Source organism: Euprymna scolopes, chromosome 26 (genome assembly GCF_053919585.1).
Source record: "Euprymna scolopes isolate OS-2025 chromosome 26, ASM5391958v1, whole genome shotgun sequence".
Taxonomy (NCBI): Eukaryota; Metazoa; Mollusca; class Cephalopoda; order Sepiida; family Sepiolidae; genus Euprymna; species Euprymna scolopes.
Genome location: NC_136507.1, coordinates 5,548,331 through 5,569,886, shown reverse-complemented (window position 1 = coordinate 5,569,886; position 21,556 = coordinate 5,548,331). Strand labels below are relative to the sequence as shown.

The 21,556-nt window shown below is 33.4% G+C and overlaps 2 protein-coding genes across 2 annotated transcripts in view; both read right to left on the bottom strand.

The window, feature by feature from the left end:
• Positions 1-10,900, bottom strand: part of LOC145247789 (uncharacterized) — a 372,873-nt gene extending 361,973 nt beyond the window's left edge. The window contains exon 1 of the mRNA XM_080109427.1: positions 10,853-10,900. Coding sequence (XP_079965553.1) covers positions 10,853-10,900 — 48 coding nt within the window. The remainder of the gene's footprint in view (positions 1-10,852) is intronic.
• Positions 10,901-13,844: 2,944 nt separating this feature from the next.
• Positions 13,845-21,556, bottom strand: part of LOC145247905 (connector enhancer of kinase suppressor of ras 3-like) — a 113,732-nt gene continuing 106,020 nt past the window's right edge. The window contains exon 5 of the mRNA XM_080109530.1: positions 13,845-14,112. Within this exon, the coding sequence (XP_079965656.1) occupies positions 13,927-14,112 (186 nt within the window). The 3' untranslated portion in view covers positions 13,845-13,926. The remainder of the gene's footprint in view (positions 14,113-21,556) is intronic.

Below are 21,556 nucleotides of genomic sequence, written 5' to 3'. Positions count from 1 at the left end.
CCGGCATTTTAAAAACATTTTGTAAACGCTGTTTTTTATTAAAAAAATAATAATATTTCTATTATTTTTTAAACAACTTTAATAGTTTATTTTGAAAGTATATTCCATATAGAAAATAAACAACTCACTTTAAAAAGAGAAATTACGAGTTTTTTTATATTTTATTCGCAGTTTTCTGTTAGGGGGTGTCAAAAATTCCTCCAAATTTCTGATACATCTAGAGTTTCTATTCTTTTTGTCTTTCTTTTTTCTTTTCAATATTTTAAGCAGATTTGTCACTCAGCTAGCAGATTTGGTGCTTCTACACTTTATTGCCGAAATTGGAGACGCCATTTTTTTTCACGCACTTGCTATCCAAATCTAGGGGAGACATCATTATATGGCCGAACGATTGCTTCCGGAAAGGGAAAGAATAAATTTACCAAAATTTACATCTATTACTTCCGGAAACGATAAATTAAACTAAATAAATTTACCAAAATTAACATTTATTACTCCCTTAAACTAAAATTATCATTTATTACTTCCAGAAACTTGGTAAACCGATATTACTGGAGAAAATGAATCTTGACAATTCAAAAAAATATTTAAAATTATTTATTTGTTCGAAAAGAAAACAAAAAAAAAACACACACACACACACACAAACGAAAAAAATAAACAAACAAACAAATAAAAAAAAACTAATAAATGTTTTGGTTTTGTTTTGGTTTTCAAATGGTGCTCGACCAGGTTAAACTATTATGAATATGTCATTTCATTTCTGTTTTTAATAAAAAAAAAAAAAAATGTTCCAGGAAAAACTTTCCCGTTCTCATCAATTAAATCGAAACATTTCCAATTAAACAATTACGGATATATGTTCTCTTTCATTTTCTTTATTTACTTTTAAAGCAACATTGGACTTTTCGAAAATAGTTTTTTGCTTTTTGTTTTTGTTCGAACAAATAAATAATTTTAAACATTTTTTTGAATTGTCAAGATTCATTTTCTCCAGTAATATCGGTTCACCAAGTTTCTGGAAGTAATAAATGATAATTTTAGTTTAATTTAACGTTTCCGGAAGTAATAAATGTTGATTTTGGTAAATTTATTCTTTCCCTTTCCGGAAGCAATCGTTCGGCGGCGGCTCGGGGGACAAGCTTTTGACTTTGTTTAGTTCTGGAGTGACAAGGATGACCAACGACCCCCAAAAATCCCCCCTTTTGAGTTGGCCATGTGCCTAAGTTTTTTGTTCATCGTTGATTTTGACTGTATTTTTTAACATGAATAAAAGATTTAATATCTCAAAGTGTAGTATCTGTTCCGACAGATGCTGCAAGCAAAGACCATATGTGGGGGTAACCCCACATATCCGACCTTGGTCAATGTAGGGGCAGCCCTTCATACCAACAGTTACTATCCAGCTCCCATTTCCCACCTCTCGGGAGCTGGTCCCCCCTCCCTCTCTCTCCACATTAAAAAACGGCCTTGTGCCTAATTTGCTCAGTGTGGAAGCAAATAAATCCACTCCCCTACATGTGGATAGTAAGTGCGTGAAAAAAAAAAAAAAAATGGCGTCTCCAATTTCGGCAATAAAGTATAGAAACAGTGAAGCAGCACCCCAGATTTTTATAGGTCGCTATTTTTGCCATAAATTGTTAGGTGAAAGTTTGTTTGTTTGTTTGTTTTTTTCAGGAAAACTTGCACTTTTTTTTTTAAGAAAGTTGGTAGTAATCGTTTCTTTTGGAAAACAGAATTTGGTACTCCTTGGGCGTTGAGTTCCATGGCGACCAGCATAAAAAAAACAGGCATCGCCCCCTTTCTGATGTAACACTTTTTTTTATTTACTGACGTTGTTGTAGTAACTAAACGATTATTTGTCACATTATTTATTTTGAAAAAAAGTTTTACTCTTTATGAATATTAAAAGAAAAATTACTAAACATTTATTAATAATGCCTCACTTTTATAGACATTTGTTTTTAAATTTCTTTTTAAATGATGACTTTTATCGACTTTTTTTTTAAATAGCATTTGCGGATGGGTAAGCTGACATTTGTTTTTTTAATTTCTTTTTAAATGACTTTTTATCGACTTTTATTTCAATAGCATCTGCGGAAAACGAAAAATATAACTAAGCCATTTACTGACAATTTCTCGGTATCTTGACTTTGATAAAATTTATTTGTTAAAAATATTTGTAAAAGTGAGAATTATCAGTAAATGGTTTAGTTTTTTTGTTTCGTTTTTTACCCATGCGAAAATGCTATTAAAAATTAGAACCTCTATCCAGCTATGGCTGATAGAACAAGAACATGCTACCCCCATGAAGTAAATAAAGGGTTCCATTCGAAATTCTACTCAAATTCCTCAAGTTCAACATTGCAGAGTTTAACAAGCTACACCTGAAGAGTGTCGGAGGTTACATCAACAAAAATATAGTGACAAATGATGCTCAAGATGAGAACAGTAGTCTGAAGAATCCAAATAATATGAATAACCAATCCTCATCTCAAAAATTCAGAAACCTAATATTAAAAGATGCATTTTTTCTTTCTCAAAACAATGCGGAAGCTTCGATTGATCCAAACAAAGCTATATAAAGACTCAACATGGAACGATTTCATTTTGCTAAATGAAAAAAATAACATTGATTACTAATAGAGATTTTGTATATGTCTTTTAATGATGAATTTAGTTTGCTATTTCAGATTAACGTACTCTCTTTCTTCTGAACAATGCAATGGTCAAAATATTGTGAACAGCAAAGATGACTATGATACAAAACATGGAAATTGCATAAATATTTTATAGCGTATTTGTTACAGTTTGAAAGCATAAGTTATTCATTTATTATTTATTAAACTGTATTTTATAAAGATTTCAAAGGTTTTAGCGAAGCAATTGCAAAACTCATTAAAAAAGAAATCATCTTACAGAAATCCTGTCTTCCATTTAAAGTTACTTAATTCCATTTAAGTGTGGGTTAGACTTTCATTGAATAAAAGAAAATGTCAATGGAACGGTTTGGCCAAGATGGATACCAGTTAGTGGAATGAGCAAAATACAAAGTATCTAAAGCTCTATGGAATTCTGATTAATAGAAATGGATTCAATAAAAGGTTCAATTCGAAATTTTTGAATGACAAAAAACACCTGAAGGCTGGAAAGTACAAGAGCTGAAAAAAATGAAAACTAGAAGAAAACTTTTTAAAAAATTAAACTATGGCATAAAAAGTGAAAAATTAGAAAGAAAAAAAACTTTTTTTTCTAATTTTTCACTTGTCATAGTTTAACTAAACAAAACACAACTTTCTTCTTTTACTCATAATAACTATTTCTGAAAAATTGACTTGTAATGATCAATGGAAATTATGGTGAAAATTCTGTCCTCAGAATGAAATGAAATGAAAATAAGAAACATTTTGACCTGTGACTCAGATGATAGACATTTTCATCAATTCTCAAAAAAAATTATTAGTATCAACTAGCAGAGGAAAGCCAAGGAAAACATGGGGAAAATTCAGATGCTTAAATCGATTAAAACAAAACTGGTCATGTTAGCTACATTGGCAGTACTGAATGGTTTCATTTTATTAAAATCAATAAAAAGATGATAATAATACCCTTTTATTAGCATAATTTTCAATAGTTATGACTGTTAAACTACCTCATTATGCACAAGATAATCACATTGACACATTGTTTATTGTTAGATCACCAAAGTTAAGCAATGTCGAACCTGGTCAGCGCTAGATGGGTGACCATTTGAGAACTGTATGTAGGAAAAGAACAATACTTCCCTGCAAAAACTAATGTCGTCTTCTTTAATGAGGATATACATGTGACTGGGGATTGCTTGTGAATTTAATATTACCTAAATAGTTCCTCCTTAGAAGGAAGCCAGCTCAATCCACCCCAGATGAATGCCACACCAGGTACCAAGTAAACTACTTCATTATGCATAAAACTCAATGTTTCTCCATTTTTCAAGAATCTTTTGTTCATATACAAAAGTCTATTTCACAATTGTCAATTACGCAAGATCAAGTTTTTCATCTGACAGATATTGAATTTACTCATGGCTATTTTGATCAAATCATATCAGTTTAATGTCCATTTGGCATGTTAACACATGCTGGATAGCTTTTAGAAATTAACTTTCAAACTAACCTTTCTCAAATTCATGCTTATCATTCCCTCCCATTTTTTCTTGGTCTTCGCCTACCAACTAACTCTGCTAGTCTAATCTTTTTTAATGAAAATTGCCTAAAACAAGGCATGAAGCCACTTGATGTAAGAAGCTAAAAAAAAAAATACCACTTCAAGGTATAAAACAAACCAATCATAATTGTTAGATGACCCAGAAAACAATTCTTCCTCCTTTGTCAGAAACATCAATCATAGAATATGAGAACTAAAGAACAAAAGAAGCAAGAATTACAGGGTTACACCAGAATAAACCTAATTGTTCTACAATCATTGACATAGGCATATACATCTACAAGCATCCTTTTTTTTAATGCGACCAAACTAACAAAGTTTTCTGTTCTGCACATATCTCCCTATACTCACTTTTATCTTTTTCTAAGGTCATAAAATGTAAGCCAATCTTTACAATTCACATTACGCATCCATCATTTCCATCCCTGCAATACCTATCCTCCACCTTCAACAGCATGAAAAAATATGCATGCACAATCATATTTTAAACGTAATATTTAAAAATATTTTTCTTACATTTTTTTCTTTCCATTTTCACTTTTCTCACAGGCTTTCTTTAACATTGATCAGTAGAATGCGAAGTAAATTCAGATCTCTTATCTGAAAGTCCCCAAACTAATCAATTTATATTCATTTATGTATATTATTCGGATTTATGTAAAGAGAAGAATTTCTTGCATAGGAGCTGCTGGGGTAATGCATAATCATTTAATTATTGTTTTTATCTTTTATACAACCTGGTAAATGCATTCCACATGATATGTCTTAATTCAATGTTTATTTGGTTTAGTTTGTCTTTAAGACATTTTTGAATCATTTAATATGAAAACAACATTTATTATAAATGATTCATTAAATATGTTATTCTAGAACAGAAAACTTTGTTGGTTTGGTCACATTGAAAGAATTAATGAGAATGAATGAGAATGCTTGGGTTGTAAATGTAGAACAGTTTAGGTAGCAGAGTCAATTGGCAGAGGAAGGCCATGGAAAACATATGCCAACCTGCTCCCAGCCACGTCCTCCCATGTCTCAAGGAAGTGATAATGATATATTAGAGAGACAGATGGATAAATAAAACCTGGTCAGAGATAAATTAGTTTGAAAATCAATTTTTAAAAGCTATCCAACACATGCCATTATGTAAAGCAGACGTTTCTCCATGGATTCAATGATTTATAATCACTTTCATTGGTTGTGCTGCACTTTCACATTGTCGACATTTTCAACCCCAAAAAGGGAAACATATCCATTATTCGAAGGAACAAAAATAGAATTTCATAATTAATAGGATATGAAAAGAATTTCATTCTGTTCTACATGTACCTAGCACCAGGTAAAATTTCCATAAAATAGCTTCTTTCCAAGAGCTTTTCATCTATGGAATACATTATCATGGGACTGTAAGAAATCCTCTTTTAATCCAAGGTTAGCAAATACTTGTCATAAGCCATCTTAAGCAAATTTTGTTAATTCCATTCATCAGTTTCAATCCTCTCATAATATTCATCATTAAACTGACAATCCATCTTTCACATTAATCCTTATCCTCAAGTAGCTATTGGCCTTGGTAATTAGTAAGCATGCTTATAATAAAAAAAACATTGCATATCTCAGTTTAAATGAAAAGTAAATATTTCTCTTTCCATCTGTGATAATACTGCATTAAAATATTTGTCAGTTGACATAGGTTTCTGTATTGAAAGCTAAGCATTGATAGTTAGAGAGAGAGAGAGAGAGAGAGGATGGGTTAAATGATGGTGACAGTGCTGATTGGCTGAGCAGAATTAAGTGTTGAGAAAGAGGACATATTTGAAAGTCAGTTGGTGTTCAATATAGAGTACAAAAACATCAGACATACTTTTGTTTCCAACACAAAAAGGAAATATTACTAAAAAAAAAAAAAAAAACGGTATGTAAATAAATACCCGGCCAAAGAAATTGGTTTACAGAATCAAACAAATGTTGAATTTCAAAATTTTGCCAACGAGGAATGATCATTTGTATTACTGTTCTCCTTTTGGATGTTGTTCTTATAACGTCTCGAACGTTGTAACCTATGACCTTTTTGGGGAAATCTTGTCAACTCTGGATTATTATTTTGAACTCTGGCATCTGTATGGAATTTCAAATGGAATCATTTAATTGATGAGGATTGATTGTTCTTTTTCCGTCAGTCTTAATTGGATAGAATAAATCCATAATTATAATTCTTAGTATCATTCATACTGAAGACTGAACATTCACTCTCCAGAATACTGCCATTAATTATGACTTAGCACTCTATTAGTTATGCCACATGTGGAGAAAGTTTGATATGATACACCTAAAAATGATCAGAATAATTAGTGGACAAAATGTGTTCAGAAAATATTATATTCTTGATTAAATCCTTTATCTATAGAAGAGTCAGATTCCATCCAAGTTGGAGTATTGTCACCACGTCTGAGGAGGAGCCACTCAGCACTCATTCTTGCCTTGACAGAGTACAAAATTGATTTTGCAATCTAGTCAGAGATGATTTATTCTGCAGCCTCCTTATCACGGAAAAGAAATGTTGTTTGTCTTTCCTTTCTCTATCAGTATTTCCATAGTAGGTGCTCGATTGAGTTTCAATCTTTGTCCTCCCCTCTCCAAACACCTAAGCATGAACTCATTTTTCTATCAAAACTGCAAAGAACCTTATTTTTTTCCTGTATACTTAAAACCCAATGAAACTTTCATGGACTGTTTCTTTTCAAGAACTTATCACCTGTGGAACACGTTACGGTGACAATATTTCTCTACTGACTCCAACAAGTTCATTTTCAAGTCCAATGTCACCAAATATTTTTTATGTTGTACTATAAATCAATTATCATCTCAATCCATTTATAGTACTGTTCCATCCTCCAATTGAAAATTTCACTAAATCTTATCCTTGAGTGGCTTTTGATTTTAGTAAGTATTGAACCACTAGAGTAAAAAGAATATTTGAAAAACAGCCATAATAATAAAAAAAAAAATAATTGTCAAAATCATGCAAACAAATTAAAGCTATGAATATTCAGCATGTCCACAATTCTCTCAAACCAGTTTCCAGCTATGAGGAATCAGATTAAACATGTAGACAGTTCACCGTGCTGAAAATAAGTAAAATCACTGAAGAGACTATGAGAAAAGGAACAAGACATTACTTGAATATGTTGAAGTGATCAATATAGAGCATAATAAAAAGTCCCAAATTTACAGTGTAAATAACAATAAAAAAAGTCCCAATTTAAAGTGTGTGTGTGTGTGTGTGTGTGTGTGTGTGTGTGTGTGTGTGTGTGTGTGTGTGTGTGTGTGTGTGTGTGTGTGTGAAAAATATACAGAAAAAAAATGAAGGACAGGAAAAAATTCACATTCAAGTTTTTTGACAATTCGTCATATCTAGGTTTTTCTCATCAACAACCAAAAAAAGCTTGGAATGGCTTTTAAATGCAGGTTTTCGGAAAACTCATTCCACAATTCTCAACAGCAACAGCAGAAAAATGACACATCTGCTTTTTTGAATATCTTCACATAAGACTAGCTGGGACATTTCCCAACATTTTTAGCTTAGAAAAAATGACAATAAAATCAGCAATTGGTGTATCATTTGTGTTGTTTTTTCACCTGCTCATTATTCATCTCTTTTTTTTTTTTTTTAGATGTTTTTCTTATACTGGATTTACATGTGTTCAAATGTCTGCCATGCAGGGATTGGAACTTTAAAACATATTTTAGTGATTTAAGCTTGCTCAAAGTTTTAAAAACTGGCTGAATATTGGTTTTCATTCAACCATAAAAATTCTTGTTTTTCTTCTGTTACACTTTGGCATCTAATCCATTCTATAAGTTGCCTGGCATGAAGGCGAAAAATTCCAAGTTGTTTACCAAAGTTACCAAGTTGTTTACTAGAACCACTGGAATTGAACTCTACCTATGAGCTAAGGGATTGTCTTAATTTGTAAGTTGGTTCAGAAGAAAATGAGTAGAATTGTTACTTCCAAAATATAAACCTTTGTTACTTGCTTGCGTTTAAATTATATTGGAGGAAGAATTATCCTGTTAAAACATTGACTGAAACCACATAATTGACACTGCAGCCAATGCCAGAATCGAGTAATGACTTTTGACCAGCACAAAACTAAAACGATCACGGCCTGTACAGTGAACTCACACAAACTCTTGTTCACATCCTCACTATTTAGTCAAGAAGCTTGTGTATCTCCCCAGAACATCTCTATCTTTTGCTTAAAGTGGAAGCAGAGGATATATCACGGCCACCGAGAGTAAGAAGAAGGTCTGTTAACTGAAAAATGTCTGAAGGCAATGTAGGTAAGATTTGTCAGACTGTCAGTACTATATGAAGGCCATTTGAAAAAGAGCAATAAAACATTTTTAAAAAGAAAAAGGAACATAGTTCGATTAATACTGAAACTGAACTTTATACAATATAAATATTATCTACGTAAAATTAAGTAAATTTTAAAGCAATATACAATTTGATACTGATAAAACTGAATTATGAATTTAGGGAACAAACAATTAAAGAAACATTAAATACAAATATTTTTTGGCCTACGGAACAACATCACAGTGTAGTATCTGTTTGAATGCTACACTTTACCTTTTCTGTCCTCGGTCGGTGGAGGAGAAATCTTTCATGACAGATTATTTTTGTTCCTATCCAGAGTGCCCCTTATTGGGAAGCTGGATTTTGCCCACAGAACTATCTGTTGAAATATTTAAATAACTATTACTTTAAATACAGAAATTATATTTAACGTTTTGGTTTTCTGTTCTTCTATGTCCATTTTTTCCCCATGTTTTTCATTAAAATGTGTAACGTATTAGTTGTCTCACAAGCCATCATCAGTGATCGCTCACTGGCAGTAACCTGTGGTGTTCCCTAGAGACCAAGTAACAACAAGTCTCCCCAGATTTCCAGTGTTCTCCACCTCTTGACCACTTGTGCAGATGATTGCACGTTATCGCAACAGCCGTTGTCACTGATTTCTCGTTGGCATCGGCCATTGGTGTTTCCTGGGGTTTGGGTGACAAAATGCCTCCCCAAGGTACCAGATTTTAACTGCACACTTCCAGTGGAGTTGGTCAGTACTCTCCCACCTCGGTCTTTCCATCCTTCCTGACCCTTCACAACTAGTTGGAGTGGCGCCAGTTGCTATCATCTACACCAGTTTTTTTTTTATTATTACTATTATTATTATGATAATAATAAGGGTGCTTGTGCAGTGTACACACGTGTATCTTAAATATTATTTTCAAGTTAAATTAAATTTTGGGTTTGTATAACTGTACACAGATTCGAAAAAGTTGTCAAAAATCAAATATATATCAAATAAATGTTATCAAAGGCAAGATAAGTTACGCTTCTACTTATCTGGAAAGGTTTTTAGTAGTTTTACTCACTTTAAAACGTGTAATCGCTTAAAAAATCATATGTTTATCGATGTATTTTATTTGTTATATATTTGTTTTTTGACAACTTTCTCGAATCTATGTGCATAGTAATACAAACCAGTCATGTAAATTATTTACAGTTAAAATGTTATAAAAAACAAAAACTTGAAGTTTTAAATATATTTCAAAGAAATAAATTATGTCCGGTGCTAAAATATTGAAAATTCATGATCGTAAAAAAAAAAAAAAACTGCCATGAAAAATGCTAACTATATTTGGAAATACTCAGTGAAAAGTTTTATTTATTATTAAAAGAACGGACTGAAAAATATTATATAAAAATTGTTTGTTTTGCAGTAAAAAAAAAAATAAATAAAATGAAATATTCGACTTTCTCCAATAGAAATTAAAGGTTCAAAAACTAGTTCACTTACTATATTTTGTTAGATTAAAATTACCCCAATGTGCAATTATAATAATTATTATCCAAATGGAGAATTGTTCTTTCTCTTTAGAACATACATGGACAATCAGTAACACATATTGGTAGCCATGGACAATCGGTAGCCATATTTGTCTATACCTACAAGTTAATCAGGAAATGACGTTACGCTGTCATGTGCATCAGCCTTCTTTACTCTCGGTAGCCACGGATATATCTTCGACAATTAGTCTGACAGAGGATGGGCTGTTGTGGTTTCTTCATGCCCTGTTCTCTCAGATTGAGATATGGTTCTATTCAATATAAAGATGTACATTCTGCCAGGCTTTAGTTTCTCTTTGAGAAGGGGTTAGTTTATTGCTAATCACCTGAGGCAGTGCTACCAGGGAATGCAAACAAAACTGCTCAGGCATCTTTCGTAGGATATAGCATGCTAAATCTAGTGTGATGATTTTTTACAACAACACCTGACCTTGTATCTAATCTCTTGGAGAGGAAGAAAATAAAATACATCTCTGTGTGGATCTCACACAACTGAACAAGAAATTAATGTTCAGCTAGAAATCTATGCTATGGCATGAACACCTGGAAAAACTGACAACCACCAAAATTTTCTCAAAGCTCAATGTAAAAACTGAATTCTGGTAGATACCACTAATAATACACCAAAATGTATAACCTCTTTGGGAAGATATTACTTTAATAGGTTTCTCTTATGGATTAGTTAAGCCAGTGAAATTTTCAGCTATCCTACCAAAGATATGAGTAATAGCTTACACGAGCAACATCTTTATCCACACTAAAAGTTCCATCATCCACAACCATTGCCTTTGTAAGATATTAAAATATCTACAGCATACTGGTATTACAGTGAAAAATAATAGATTTTGAAAATGTCTAGACGACTTGTAGTCCACACCATTGACAACACTAGTACCTAACAAGACCCTGTAAAAATAAAATACTTGACAACCTTCAGCCACAAAAAAAAAAATTATGACTTCCTGAATATGATGAATCACCTTATCAAATTCCGAACCAAAATTACTATCCTTACTTTGTTTCTTAAGCAACAAACAACAAGAATTGGGATTCCAACAGTGGTTCATATCAAACTGAGCAGCTGCTATTGGTCAGAAGTAGCAAGCATTTTGTCAATTCAACTGCCATAAGTCAACTACAATTAGACAGAAATTCATCACATGAAGAAATCATTATAAGATTATCATCCACAGCTAATATAAAGTATACTGAGATTGAGTCACAGAAATTAAGAACTTGCAATTTCTGGAAAATCTATAACAGTTTAGTTATTAATTCCCCTGTTATCCAACCATAATGTATTTGCACAAAAACTTATAAGGTTAAACTATTTGGCTAGTGGTTACCTTTGAAATTCATTTTGGACTATTGCATCATAAAAAAACCTTGATACCTTCAAAGCTTGTCTGATTTTATCCCATTAATAGTAATAAAGGAATGCTTTGCTGAATTTTGCCTCCGTTGTGGTAGTAAATTAGTAAAATGGCCTTTGTGGCACCAGTCTTTGAGAATTCTGTTGATAGAGCTGATCATCAAAATTATCTCTTTAAATCTAATCAGTCTAATGATTGTCTGCCATTAATGCAAAACTTCTGACCATCAGCACATTCTACAACAGACACACATATTTCATGAACTGGAAAAGGCAGATGCAGCTAAAGTGGGAGTATTTGATACATTCAATGACCTCCCTGATGAAATTTTGTCCAAGATGGTTATATTTGCTGATAACACCATGCTCTACTCAAGATGTGGATAAAATAGACATGCACATATGCAAGACGATAGCTGAATTCTTAAAAATGACTTCCAGTTTGTTGTTAAATGGAGACATAAAGGGAAGATGATTTAATACTACTAAGACAAAACATCTTTCCTTAATCCACTACGAGAAATCTTTTCAGATACAACCACTTATTGCCATGACTGATAATATCCTACCTGGAGTTCAACATTCAAACTCCCCAGGAAACATGAATTGAGACAAATACATAGATAGTGGCAAAGCTGCTGCAAAGGTGGTAGACTCCTGCTAACATGCTAGAAAACACATACCAGTATCCTAATCTGTACCTGCCAGTATCCTAATCTGTACCTGCCAGTATCCTAATCTGTACCTGCCAGTATCCTATATCTTTACAAAGCAACCATTAGTTCATACTTGGAGTGTTGTTCACAGATAAATTACAAAAAAAAAAAAAGTAAAAAAGTTGTTCTATTTTAATAAGAAATTAAAATATTTATAAATGTATGTCTTCAATTTTTTGGATATGTCATTTACAGTAAAAATAATGTTTTCATGAAACAAATTATTTGAATTATCCTAAAAAAAAAAAAAAATAAATAAATAAATAAATAAATAAAAATAGACATTTTTCATGCATGACAAAAAAGGTTATGTTATGAAAATGATCATGAAATAAATGTCAGTATCTTGATGTAAGTCTCGCAAGGATTAGTAAGAATTATTTCCCTTGCATTAGCAACTTTTAAATTCATTTAAATAAAGTGTTATCATTTCATGAATTGTTGGTGGTAATACAAACATCAGTGCAGTTTTGAGTGGTACAGGATAATTTAAGAGATTACAACTTATTTCTTATATTAAAAAAAAATTGGTACTTATTAAGTTGACGGCATAATCTCCGGCAACTTCTAGTTAGCATACTTTGACAGATTATGTAAACAGTTAGAAGCTGCTGAAGAAAAAAACTGTCAGATGCTTAATTCAAAATGCAGTATTATTCCCTCCCCCACTAGCTTCATGTTAAGAATGGCTTTTATTTTAAAAAAAATCTTAGCATGGAGAATGGCTCTCGTCTTGGGGAGGCCTCATGTTTTAACAAGTTTCTGGGATTGAACTTTACTCCTGATCTGAAATGGAACACCTACATCAAATCCATTGTCAACGCCTCTGGAAAAATGGTAGGATCCTTCTATCGATCCAGTAGATATCTCACTACTGATGCAATTCTCTATATAAGAGCCAGGTACGTCCAAGGATGGAGTACTACTGCCACATCTGGGCAGGAGCTGCTAGAAAGGATTTATCCAGCCTTGATAGAGTTCAAAATAGACTTTGTAGCCTCGTAGGAGATGTCCTTTTCTCTTCCCTGCAACCTCTTTCTCACAGAAGAGATGTTGAGAGTTTGTCTTTGCTTTATCGTTATTTTCATGGCAAGTGCTCGACTGAGCTTCAATCTATGGTTCTCCCTCACCAAACTTTCACAAGAAACACTCATCTAGCTGAAAACACTATTAATAATTCTCCCTACTCTTTATCTGTGCCTAATCCTAAACATAGATTCCATGAACAAAGCTTCTTCCTTAGAACTGCACGCCTGTGGAACTGTCTTCCGTTTTCCTGCTTTCCAGCTGACTACAGTATGGTTGTCTTCAAGTCCAATGTAAACAAGTTTTTGATGAGCCGTTCCACTCAAGTTAACAAATTTACCGAATTTTCATTACTAATGATTACTATATTGTCCAATTGACTACTGTACACACTTTTACCCTTATCCTCGAGGTCTCTGGGCCTTGATAAGTGATGATGCCTATGTAAAAAAAATATATATATTTTGGGGAAGATTTAATAAATTTCACTGAAATTGTAACTTGCCACCTTCTGACAGCTGATTGGATAATCACTTGAGCGTTTTCTGGTTGCTTACGTAACCTGCCAAAAGATGCTGGCTTGAAGTTGCTGGCACCTAGGTTTTAAGCTGGATAAGTAATACAAAAATCATCTGCTGATGAAACCAGTGATTAAACTGCAGTATTCTGTGCACAGACACACATGCATTAAAATATCAATATAGACAACAAATATCTTGGCAAAAGTGACTAATTTTTATGGTAATCCAAATCTGAATACTTACAATGGTTTCACCAAGCTTTTTGGTAATGGTTGCCAGCTCGAGTGATGCAGGTTGGAATTCTAATGGATCACGAGAATTGATGACAATGTCATCACAAAGCGTACCAAGTCGGGTGCACTGAAAATACAAGAAAATCAAATATTAAACCAAACAAATAAAAACAATTATAAACAAAAAAGTATTTGTATTATTCAGATGAATTTTTTAATCTCATTTTCATTTTAAGTCAATGTAATCTCCAACCTTCAAGTGCATCTTGTCGACCAATGATGCAATTTATGATGTTGAATATAAATCAGTTCTAAGTGATGGTTGGAGGTTCAATCCTCACTACAGGCAGTAATAAGTAGGAATAACAAATTAACAAATTAATATCTGACCATTATAGCAACTGCTACATCAGGTTTGCATGTGACATAAACACACCGGCACAAAAAAGCCACACGTGTGCAGCATACAAACTACATTGCCCTGTTTATCTGACACTCTGACACAAGGCATCAAGGTCACTTCCTTTTGATCTTTTTCTTTCCATTCTTTCTTTTTTCTTTCTCTCTTTTCACCTCAACACAAGAATGAACGCACGCAACACATCCAAAAAATATACGCACACAAAGAAAAATTTCCTACCTGTACACATTCGAAGTAAGCCTGACTTAATTTCACCATAAAAATGAATGGACTGTAATGAAAAATTTTATTTCTCCAACAACATTAATGAACAATTAAGACTATACCTGATCATATGTGCACACACACACACACACACACACACACACACATGCTCTTATGTTTTTGCCATTGTTCATAATAAATATATTGTTTGTATATATGTGAATCGGTCCTATGTTTTATTTTCATGTTGGAGTCGAGAACACGCATATTTATCCTCTACAAGATTGGTGACTCCAGATGAAAAAGTCAACAAAAATTGATAATCTAATTTTCGGCTCTGACCTCCATCTAAAATATCGAAATGGACATTTTGATTATTTGCATCAATAATAAGACACCAATGAATTGCCAACAATAGTCTCCTTGCATGACATTTTCACATAAGCTGTAGTCTGTGCATTCGTAGAGAACTGAATCTCTAACCTTGGTGTACCCACCACTGTTACCACTGACAGAGGTTCCCAGTTTACATCACACACTTTCCGAGACCTGCCAATCTGTCAGAATTTCCCACATTGTGACAACTGCCTATCGCCCTTCTGCTAATGGAATGGTAGAGCATTTTCATTGTTGACTCAAAGTTGCCCTAATCTGCCCAGCCTGAACCACATTGCTGGAGTGAACATTTGCCCACTCATTCTTCTAGGACTTCAGTCCATAATTAAAGACCTAAACACTACACCAGCAGAAATAGTTTTTAGAACCACCCTTCGCTTTCCCAGTGAATTTTTCAGTTGACAGATTCATACTCGCAACCATCCCCAGTCATGCAGAACATTTGAAACTCACAATATCTTGAGTGATGTACACTCCACCAGGCTCTGTCACTGCTAAACCATACTATCCACTTTATTTTCATTCATGTAAGTACATTTTCATCAGTATCGACTCGACATGTAGACTATTACAACCATTCTACAATGGACTGTATCTAGTGTTTGAATGCTCTAACAAATAATTTTTCATTGACCACAATAGCAAACGTGGCTCAATCATGTCAAACTAGCCTTCCTTGAAAGCTCATATGATTTAGTGTTTCCTGCAACAAGTTTTTTTGACTCAGAACACATCATTGCACCCAACCCAGATACAATCATCATGCCAGATTCCGTCATTACACCTGCTCCTTGTAATGATCCTGACCTGCACCTTCCAGCTCCTTCTGTCCAACCCACTACTCACACGACTTGCAGTGACTGTCATGTAATATTTCCATACACATATGCAAACTTTGAAACTTCTTAAACCTTTTTGCATATATGCATGCTAATTTAATTTGCTTTTCTCCATAGCCTCCGGCTATCTGAGGGGGCAAGTATTATAGCAACTATTACGACTGCTTCATCAGGTTCGTGTGGCACGAACACACAGACACAAAACAAGCCATGCACATGCAGCACACAAACTGTTGCCCTGTTTATCTGACATTCTAACACAAACAAGGCATCGAGGTCACTTCCTTTTGACCTTTCCCCCTCCATTTCTCCTTTCTTTTTTCTCTCTCTTTTCACAAAACACATTGTCGCTCCCAAAAATATACGCACACAAAGAAATATTTTCTGCTTGTACGCATATGCAAATATTCAAAGTAAGCCTAATTTCACCATAAAAATTAATGGACTGCAGTGAACAATTGAATTATCTTGCAGCAACATTAAAGAACATTTCTGAACTATGCCTGGTCACATGTGTACACACACACACATCTATGTTTTTCCATTGTTTAGAATAAATATATTGTTTGTATATATGGAAATCGTTCCTATGCTGTCTCATTTTAATGTCAGATTCCATAACATGCATATTTAGTCCCCACACCTGATGGAAAGAGATCAATCTACACCCATGGATATAGGATTTAATTGAAAATTGAATATTGACAAGATGTACCTGAAGAAGGTCAAAGAATGTTGTGAAAATAACAACCAAAATGAGAATAGTAGTCCAAATATTTGGAATTCTCATCTCAAATCATTTGAAAACAAAAAATCATTTTAATGCAGAAATGTCTTTACATTGTTTTCTATCAAACTCTTGTTTGCTAAGTTTCAGCAGATATGCTCTTCAGTCTTCTTGAAGTGTATTTTTTTTCATTTATCCTATTTTCTCACAATTTAAATAGGATTGTTGCTTATTTGCATATTTTTAGGCTGATGTTTCCAAACATATAAACTGATTATGATCATGACACTGGACATGCTAATGTTTCAGACAAATGTTTGGTTTAAACCAGAAGTCATCATCAGGCAATTTAATAAATGGTTGATTTCCACAGAAAAAAAAACAGTCCTCAAAAAAAAAATAAATAAATAAAATAAAAATAATATTATATATATATATATATATATATATATATATATATATACATATACACACACACACTTGTGTGTGCATTATCACAATGAACACTTTCTCCTCAACCATTGTTTTGTTAGAATCGATTTGTTTAACATGTTTGCAAATGGTTGACGAGTTTGCTCTGTTTTGAAAGCTTCCCTGCAGTGCAAACAGCAAATATCTGTTTGATTGCTACCTAAGGATTTTTTTAATGTTCACTGCAGTCCATTAATTTTTATTTTACTATGACAATGCTCATATGGAGATCAAAGAAAGCAATGCATGGACACACTGCAGAGCTCATTGAACATATGCTCTGCCACATGGCAAGAGACATCACAGAAATAGAAATCATGGTAGACAATGGTGCAAGGGGAAATATAATCAAATAAATCATTGGAGCTGAAAGATGTTGATAGATCAAAAAAATAAACCATAAATAAATGAGATTATGCATATTTTTATATACAAACTATAAAAACAGTTTGTTTTTTTTATAATTGAATCATAAATTTTAAAAGTGAATAATTCATCATTGAATGATTCTGATTCTTATGAAAAAAAAAAATTACCAAGCATTGGAGTGGCGGCATTCAAAATGGTTAAAGATCATGTGAAAAACAATGTCTGACATGCCAGGCATAACTGAGGTAACACAAGGAGTGATGGAGCCGACTGGAAGAGGATGTGAACCAGATTCGGCAAAAATTCAAACCAAATGAAGATTCATACGAAATTGTTTTTACCAAAGAAATATATCAAAATCATTCTTTTTTTTATCATGATGGCCAATATCCCCGCCTGAAATAAAAATAACTTTTCAAGCACCTGCTTCTAATCTCATTCAAGATTGGTGTAACAGATCCAAATGTTTGTAGCTATTTTGCAAGACAGTCGTTGATATTCATGCTTCTCCAAATATCAAAATGCCTATTACCTCCTCCTCCTAAAAGAAGTGCGTTTTGTACAGACAAAAATCATAGAGTGTGCAATGTCAGAAGATTAATTGGTTCTTTTGATTCACAGGATATCGGCATTCCTATTATAGTGCTCAAAAAAGCTTCAACCAAAACTAGCTCCCATACTTACAAAGCTGTTTAAGTGTTATCTTAAGGAGAATTGCTTCCCAACACTCTGGAAAACCTCATCAGTATTTCACATATTTAAAAATTCAGGTGAGCATCCAGGTGAGCAGTCATCTCCCTCTCAGTACAGACCAATAAGTCTCCTGTGCGTCATGAGTAAGATATTGGAATCAGTGTTAAACAAAGAAGTAGTCAACCACCTCAGCAAAAATAACCACGTCAGTGACATGCAATATGGTTTCCATTCTGCTAGATCTACAGCAGATGTACTAACAGTTATGCCTCATAGGATTAGTGATTCTCTCAATGGAGGTTCCCTTTCTAGGACAATTGCTCTTGACATATCAAAGGCATTTGATAGGGTATGGCGTAAAGATCTACTCCATAAAATCTCCAGCTGGAAATGTCTTTTCAATTATTAAATCATTTCTCCTGATTCTCATTAGGCAGAAATCAGAAGCTCACAGTATTAATGCTGGAGTCCCTCAGGTGTTCATCCTGGGCCCAACTCTCTTCCTGATCTACATAAATGATCTCCCAAATCATATCCTAAGATCATTCGTAGACATTTATGCTGACGACACTACCATCTATTGCAATACTTCACAGGCTGTAAACGACCAAGTTCTATCTGATTCTTTCTCTGCTGCTCTTGATCATGTGGTGCAATAGGGAAAGAGGTGGCTGGTTAATTTTAATGCATCTAAAATCAAGCTTCTATCTTTACATCATCAACACTCTGATTCCCATCTGGCATCAATTGAAATGAATGGATCTCATCTTAGAGAGGCTCCATATTTTGATAAGCTTCTGGGTCTGACCTTCACTCCTGAACTGAGATGGAACACATACATCAAACTTGTTGGCAAGGCTGTTGGAAAAATGGTGGCATTGTTCTACCGCTCCAATAGATATCTCACTGCTGATGCAATTCTCTACGTGTATAAGAGCCAAATACGTCCAAGGATAGAGTACTGTTGCCACATCTGGGCAGGAGCTGCTAGAAGCAGTATATCCTGCCTTGACAGAGTTCAAAATAAACTTTGTAGCCTAGTGGGGGATACCTTTTTCTCTTCCCCACAACCTCTTTCTCACAGAAGAGACATTGCGAGCCTGTCTCTGCTTTCTTGTTATTTTCATGGCAAGTGCTCATCTGGCTCCAATCTATGGTCCCCCCTGGCCTGACTTTCACGAAAAACACTCGTCTAGTTGAAACCACTATCAATAATTTCCCCCACTCTTTATCTATGCCTAAACCTGAACATAGATTACATGAACAAAACTTCTTTCTTAGAACTGCACGTTTGTGGAACTTTGTTCCGTTTTTCTGCTTTCCAACTGACTACTATATGGTCACCTTCAAGTCCAACATGACCAAGTTCTTGATGAGCCGTTCCCCTTAAGTAATCCAATTCACTAAATTTCCACTACGACATTTCCCCATTGACTTACCGTACACTCATTAACCTTTATCCTCCAGTGGCCCCCGAGCCTTGATAAGTGGTGATACCTTTTTTAAAAAAAAAAAAAATCAGTCCTTTTTGAGTTATTCAAAGCTGAATCCAGTAATTTTTAGGAAAAAAAATTTCCTATTGTTTTGTTGAAAAAAATTGTTTTTGTTTTTGACTTTGCAGAACATGATTGAGCTTTGCAAAGGGAAACAAAAAAACAATCACATCAATGTTTGACGCATTTTTAGCCAGAAAGCCAGTATCTTCAGACGGCCTGATCTGGTAACACCAGATGCTTTAACGGGTGTTAACACTCGAGGCCAAAGTGAACCTGGGAGCGATGATGATTATGGCGCAACTTCACATTTCCCACAGCTCCTGAATGGGACCCCACCCCGGGCTGTTTTTTTAACAGGACCATTTAAAGTTGAATAATACATCTGAAAATCATACCTAAAAATTTTAGGGGGAACTTTTTTTTTCAGGAAAATACAGCAAAACCAATTATTTTCAAACACTACCGACTTTTTTTGGCACTGTTTCAATCTACGTAAGCATCATTTTAAACATTTTTCCATTTTTTTTAAAACAAAAGTTTCATTCAAAACTCTAGCTAAGTAAAAAGCCTTAAGAAATTAACATTTTTCAAAGAAATAATAGACAAACCTAAAAATCACCAGGTCCAAACTTGTTTTTGAAAGTCGCAAACTTGGTGTCAATTTTTTTGAAAAGTTAAAACATTTTAGAACATTAGACGAACATTCGCACAAATTTGATAAACTTTATAAAATAACCAAATTTCAAAGAAAAATACTAATTTTTGCGAAATATTTACAAAATTTAGTTTTTGATAAATATTTTTCATTATTTGGAGAATTAAATGATAATTTTAATGAGCACCATGTAGTGCTTGATCAATAAGTTTTAGTCAAGTTATAGTCAAAACAGTGATATTACAAAATATATAGCCAAGTAACAAAATTCACACCAAGATCCATGAAAATTTAGTTCTTGAAAAAATTCAGATAAGTGTTACCTGAAATATAGGATGTCTTCCATTATTCATTATGATGGACACAAAGTTTAGGGGTCGAATCAGAATTTGATTGAGGGTTTCATGTAAATATCTATAAATCCATTTTTTTTTTTTTTTAATTTGGAGCAAATACTATTGATGGAAATTTGAGATAGTTATAAAAAGCAATTTTTAAAGTTATCCAAGTTTCTGCATTCATGGTCATGTACAGTTTTATTTTGTAAAATCAATGAAAAAAAAATCTGAAAACTGAAAAAACAAAAACAAAAAAACAACCTAGAATTGAATATCAAAATAGAAAATACCTGGAAATTGATTTTAAACTCATCACAATTAAAACGTGGTTGGAAGCTGTATAATAATTGTAGATGTATACTCTTTATGTTGGTAGCGAATACATTTTGCAACATTTGGTCAGAATGACCGCCTGTACATTGGCAAATGGTCAAATCTGCTCAACATTAATTAATAAAGGTTTATGAGATTCTACGCTCCTGCCAATGAAAGTAATTTTCTATGCATGTGTCTGCTGCTTTTTGGGCTATATACTTCCTTTTCCTATACTCACTTATAGACTCGAGAGACAATGGATAACCCCTGAATAATGTGAAGTTTATAGTAATAAAAGGCTGCACAATCTTCAAGTTATGTTAAGCAATGTTGAGCATGGTCAGTACTTAAATAGTTGACTATTTGGGAATTATTTCAATTGCATATACTTTATAAATGAGATTGTAAAGTGTTTAAATAAGCGGTTAATTGTATGGGTGAATATAGGATGAATTATATAGAGTTCAATAAGAATTTATTTTAATTGCCTATTAACTGTAAAAAAGAGGTATTTTTCACTCATGTTCATTTGTTTGTGAGTGTTAGGATGATAAAATGTTTGACCAAAGAGAGCTAACTCCTTTTTTGTTTTGGACGGAGATATTTCCTCCCTTCTACCTCTGTCATGCGTTCTTGCATGGTGATGT